Below are 5,445 nucleotides of genomic sequence, written 5' to 3'. Positions count from 1 at the left end.
AATTTTAAATCTACACACAAACATCCCCTTCCCGCCATCCCTGAACAGTTTTTCCCTCAGTGTTTCGGCCCTCAGGTACATCCTACCAGCAGCAGACATCACTCAAAACAGCTCCTCCCCTCCACACCTACAACCATCATACAGTGTATGTGTGTGTGGGTGCTGATCGTGCCGTTTCGGGGCCGGTGCACCGCTGGCATACTTTCCTCCATCCAGTGGCTACCTGCAGTGTGGTAGCATGTACATCCCCTGATCGCGTCTCCCCTTATCGTTCAGTTGTGTGACCACCCCTCCCCCCTCTCCCTCACACTCTTTTTCTCGCTCTGGCAGTGCAAGGATGCGCGGCCAGTCTGCAGTAACGGTGGTGCAAGCTCGCGTGTCCGTGCGCTTGTTAATTAATCCAATTGGAAAATGTGATGTTTGGTTCGGTGCGCGAGGAACGAAGAGGAATGTAGTAGAGAGAATTTTCCTTTTCTCCTGCCAATGGCTTTGCGAGGTGGGTGTTTGGTTCAGGCGCTTTTCTTTCACCTGTCTGGGGTGGGGAGGCCAGTTTTCCAAAACACTGGCAACGGCCGGTGGTGGGGATGGCTGCTCACCAGTGTGTGAAGTGGATAAAACTCGTTGTATTCTCGCAAAATCTATCATTTTATGGCTTCTTAGTGTTTAGTGATAACATCGGCACAGAGCACCAGCACCGCAGATGAGCGTCTAGTCCGTGTGTCCGTGAAATTGAGTGTGTGGCAAAGCAGTAGCAGCAGCAGCAGCAGCAGCAGCGGTGGAGAGTGTGACGTAGTGCAAGGATTCCAGGAGCTTCAGCAAACTCCTTCGAAGGATACAGACCGTCGCGATCCGCCTGCTTCTTGTTCTGTGTGGTAGTGCAGTTCTAGCGTGTCGATCGACCTGATAGCAAAAACATGTCACTCAAGAAGGTAGTGTCGATCCTGGTGATCTGCGTGGTCGCCGTGCAGGGTGCGAGTGTGCCGCAGAAGGACACGAGTCTGGCCAGCCGGTTGAGCTGGGACTGCGCCAACGATGTGAACTGTGTGGCCGGTCTGGCGAAGGATGTGATGCAAAAGCTGCAGTCCCGTCGCTCGATCGACTTCGGCGTGTTCAGCGTTCAGCCCGTCGAGCACGTCCCAGTGGACGGTGAGGGACGATCGTCGCTGGACTTCCTCAGCTCCAACGCGCTGCAGGTGCCGGTTGGACCGACCGTGCTCAACGTCGAACGTTCTGCCGACTATCCGAACTACGTCGAGGTGTCGCTGCTCAAAAAGGAAGACGGTAGGTGGTCAGATTCGAAGCCCGCTAGAATCGACACCGAATGATGCCATTATTACCCTTTGATTGGTTTGGTTTTGCAGGAGCCCGCGGACGCACCCGCAAGCACATGCGCTTCTTTGTGCCCGCGTTCCTGGTCTTCAGCCAGATCGGCTGGTATGCGCTTGCCATCGCCGGCGTGAAGCTGCTTGCGATTAAGGCCTTTTTGGTCGCTAAAATTGCCCTAATTGTCGTAGCGATGATGACGTTCAAGAAGCTCATGGAGCCGGTCGCGTAAGTAGCCGCGCGGAGGCGACGCAATGTTTGGCGGGTGCTGACTCATAAGCCTTTCCTCCACAGTGTCATGCCAGCACCGTACTTCGACCATCCGGAACCGTTCATGATGCCGTACGGTATGGACTTCCACCACGGGTTCGGTGGTGCTAGCAACGACATGTACTCGATGGGACTGGGCGGCCATCTCGGACACCACGACGGACCGTCGGCCCTGCACGCCGCCGAAGGTGGTCTCGGTGCTGCCAGCAACGTGAATGCCGCCGTCGTCGATGCAGCCGCCTCTACCGCGACCGACAAGTCGAGCAGCTCGGCGGCCCAGCCCGTGGCAGTTGCCGGCGGCAGTGAGCGTCACCATTTCGGCGCCGGAAGCAAGATTAAGCGACAAGACGTCTACGCGCAGCCCCAGGCCGCCAAGTACTTCAGATAGGAGCATCTACCCAGCCACAGCATCTAATACTACCATACGCTCGCTGAACTGCAACGCAAAAACGGCATCCGACACTCGAGAACGATGCAACGGTTGCGGCATCGAAGATCGCGCACAGGGAGGGAGATCGTCCTGCCGCCCTGTGTGGTGTCTGTTGTATTATTTGTTTCCCCCACGATGTCTCCCGGTCGCCACCCCCCGGCCGGGTGGTGATCGCGCCGAAGACAGCACAAGCCTGACGAACCTGTAAACTGTTGCCAAAATTGTCCCCCCAACCTCAACTCCCTTCCCAGCTCCTCCCTCCCTGCCCCATCCCCCCAAGCATCCCGAAATAAAGCATATTTATTTATTTATTTATTACTTGTGACGGAAAAAATCGTATCCAATTGAGTCTGTTTTCCTTAATTTCAGTACATTGTGTTACTTGAAAGAAAACGAATCATAAGCACTTTAAAACGGGCTTAGGAGAAACTGAGACCGATGTTTGTTTGCCTGACAGACTGACCCAATTTCTGAACGGAGCGGGATTTATCGGACCGTTGCAATCGAAACTGCACTGCACTCGTTCCGTGCATTCGTGTGGCGCTCTAATGAGGCATGGTTAGGGAAATAGTGCCCGCACCATGGACGCTGGTCACTAGACTAGGGCAGTGGAATGCAAATCGGCGCTTATTTTTCTCCCGTTTTCTTTGTTCGCTTTCTTATCGGTGCGTGTTCTGTCTGGCAGCTATTATCGCGCAAAACTCCCTTTTCTTGGCCGCCGAACGGTGGGTGTTCCATGGTAAACGACTCGTAAAATTGCATCTACGAACCGCAACGGTGAGGAAAATTGTTCCGATAGCGTTTCGAGCACCTGCTTTCGTGGTGATGCATTAGGAGAAGCGATTGGATCTTATTAGTGCACTTGGGTCCATCTCGTGCTCTTTGGTTAAATGAGCAAATATTTTGAACGGCAAGTAATTGGTGTTTTATGGATGGATTGAGTATTTTAATTGGGGTTTGTTTTTAGAGGATTCTAGTGTGGTACAATCTTTTTTTTTTAATTTGGTTTGATGGAAATATAAACTTATTTTCGATAAATAAAACAAACGGTTTGGAGGCCTGTTGTAATAATCTGACTTTTGGTAAGGGTTGGTAAGAGTACTATTATTCTATTTCTAAAAGGTTGGTGTCGTTTACATGTGTGTAGAACGACACTATCGCTAAGACTACCAACACTCACTTTGTTTGAAATCACTGTATTGTCTGTAATGTCTTGTCCTTTGTAATGTCTAGTTTATTCTATACTCAAAAACTAACATTCTTCTTTGCAAGCCATTTGTGGCTTGCAAATTACCTTATACCGGGTAGTGTCGGTTTACTAAAGCTATTATCTGTTTTTTTAATTAAAAAAAAGTGTCTGTTACAAATGTGGTTTTAGTTAGAGTTCTTTATAAAGGTTGGTAATACGAAGGAATTTTAAAAAGATTACGCTGGCACTCGCTGTCTGATGAGAGGATGGTGTCGATGCTGTGGTCCAATTTGCAGGTGTTGCGTTCCGCAGAATAACCATGGCATTCGGTTAAGATGAGACGGACGGTGATGTCGACGCCACAGAAACTGCATAGTGGTGGGCTTGATTTTTGTAATAAAAAGGTGTGGGTGAGCCGGGTGTGTCAAGGACATCGACCTTGATGCACCTTCACGCCATCTTGCCACCTCAATTTGGGCCTCTGTCCTTTTGGACGGCCTAAAAAAGACTTTACGGGCTGGGTCGTCCGTTTCCATGCGTACAACATGGCCAGCCCAACGGAGCCTCGCGAGCTTGATACGCCACACGACAGTGAGGTCGCCGTACATCTCGTATAGCTCGTCATTATAGCGGCTCCTCCATTGTCCTTCCACACATAGGGGACCAAGTATCCTTCTAAGCATCTTCCTCTCGAACGCGGCTAAGAGGGTTTCGTCAGATTTGGACAGGGTCCATGTCTCAGAGGCGTATGTGGGTACAGGGACTATATAGGTACTATATAGTCCCAGCTTCGTCCGTCGCGACAGGTTCTTTGAGGTGAACTGCTTTTTCAGGCTGTAGAATGACCGGTTGGCAGCCAGCATCCTTGCGCGCAACTCAGCTTCCATACTGTTGTCGTTGCTGACCTTTGACTCAAGATAGGTGAATTGTGGGACGACTTCAAAAGTGCGTTCACCTATCCGCACTTCAACCAGGGACCTACGGCGCGAAACGCGGTGGCGGTCGTGGCAGCTGTAGTAGATGTCGTAGCAATGCTTACCACGCCTGTTGTCCACACCGTTCCCTAGCCTTCGAATCTCTTGTAGAGCTACGAGGTCCATGCTCAGTGTGGCTAGGGCATCATCAAGTTTTTTCAAGGCTCCGGCTTCGCTTAGATTGCGTACGTTCCATGAGCCCATTTTAAGAGCAATCCTGGGGCATTGCGTAGGGTCGGTATCGTTGGTTCCGTTTCGATTATTCCTTTGGCTTTCTGTAGTATGGTATTACAAGGGACTGGGTGACTGGCCCCGCGCCCACTTGACCGTTTTTTTTAGCCCCCCCCCCCCTACGTTCAGGCACCCAGTTTCCCGGGATATCCACCCCCGCCTGGTTTGCCATATGCCACCATCCGCCCAAGGGGTTGGGTCAAGACCGTGTACCCAAGCTTGGATATGTGGTAGCACACGTTATCACTCTGCACGACGAGGACGTGTCGGAATAGGAGTTGGATAGGAGAGCCTGTATTATCCCTCGGGGGGCTTCGTATCCCATCCTATTGCAGAGCAAATAAGGTATTTATGATTCAAATATTTCGATTAATTTAACAACAGATTTGGGCTGCCAATTGTGTAATTACAATAACGTGCTGAATTTTTTTGCTTCTTCTTCTTCTTCATATTTTTCATAACCCCTGTTGTCGGTCAAGACCTGCCTGAACTACAAGTGGGCTTAGCTTTCAGTGACTTATTTTTTTTACCCATAGCAGGATAGTCAGTCCTGTGCATGGGGGCACGGTGCATTCGAGGCTTGAATCCATGACGGGCATGTTGTTAAGTCGTACGATTTGACCGGCTTTCATTTTTGACATTTTAGCTTGCTAGTGCAAATTTTGATAGGAAAAACATAACTTGCTAGTTCGTATCACATATAACACGATAAGTTGTATCAGCAGAGACGCCTTTAAACTAATAATTCATAACTCGCAAAGGCAAATCAAAGTTTATTATGTACTGCCAGTTTCTTATGAATTCATGTTTATATGATAAGATGTGATATCTTCTTCTATTTGGCGTAACGTCCTACGTGGACATGCCAGCCTATACAGGCTTTCGAGACTTAATTCATTACCACGCAGCAGGATAGTCAATCCTTGCTACGAGGGGACAGTCTAGGCTTTCTAGGCTTGAACCCATGACGGGCATGTTATTGAGTCATTCGAGTTGACAACTGTTCCACGGGACCGCCCCCTTGGATC

General features: G+C 50.0%; 1 protein-coding gene across 1 annotated transcript; it reads left to right on the top strand.

Annotated features, from left to right (window-relative positions):
- Positions 1-634: 634 nt before the first annotated feature.
- Positions 635-2,362, top strand: LOC1273950 (uncharacterized). The gene is made up of 3 exons (XM_313004.5): positions 635-1,281; positions 1,362-1,551; positions 1,618-2,362. The coding sequence occupies exons 1-3, from the start codon at positions 915-917 to the stop codon at positions 1,979-1,981; spliced, it is 921 nt and encodes a 306-aa protein (XP_313004.4). The 5' UTR covers positions 635-914; the 3' UTR covers positions 1,982-2,362.
- Positions 2,363-5,445: the final 3,083 nt, after the last annotated feature.

The sequence above is a fragment of the Anopheles gambiae genome, chromosome 2 (genome assembly GCF_943734735.2).
Source record: "Anopheles gambiae chromosome 2, idAnoGambNW_F1_1, whole genome shotgun sequence".
NCBI lineage: Eukaryota > Metazoa > Arthropoda > Insecta > Diptera > Culicidae > Anopheles > Anopheles gambiae.
The sequence above is the reverse complement of the archived record's forward strand: the minus strand, read 5'-3'. Positions and strand labels throughout refer to the sequence as shown.

Coding starts and splice junctions, on each gene's coding strand:
- LOC1273950 (XM_313004.5), top strand. CDS start 915: ATGTCACTCAAGAAGGTAGTGTCGATCCTGGTGATCTGCGTGGTCGCC. Junction 1,282..1,361: donor GCTGCTCAAAAAGGAAGACG/GTAGGTGGTCAG, acceptor TTGGTTTTGCAG/GAGCCCGCGGACGCACCCGC. Junction 1,552..1,617: donor AAGCTCATGGAGCCGGTCGC/GTAAGTAGCCGC, acceptor TTTCCTCCACAG/TGTCATGCCAGCACCGTACT.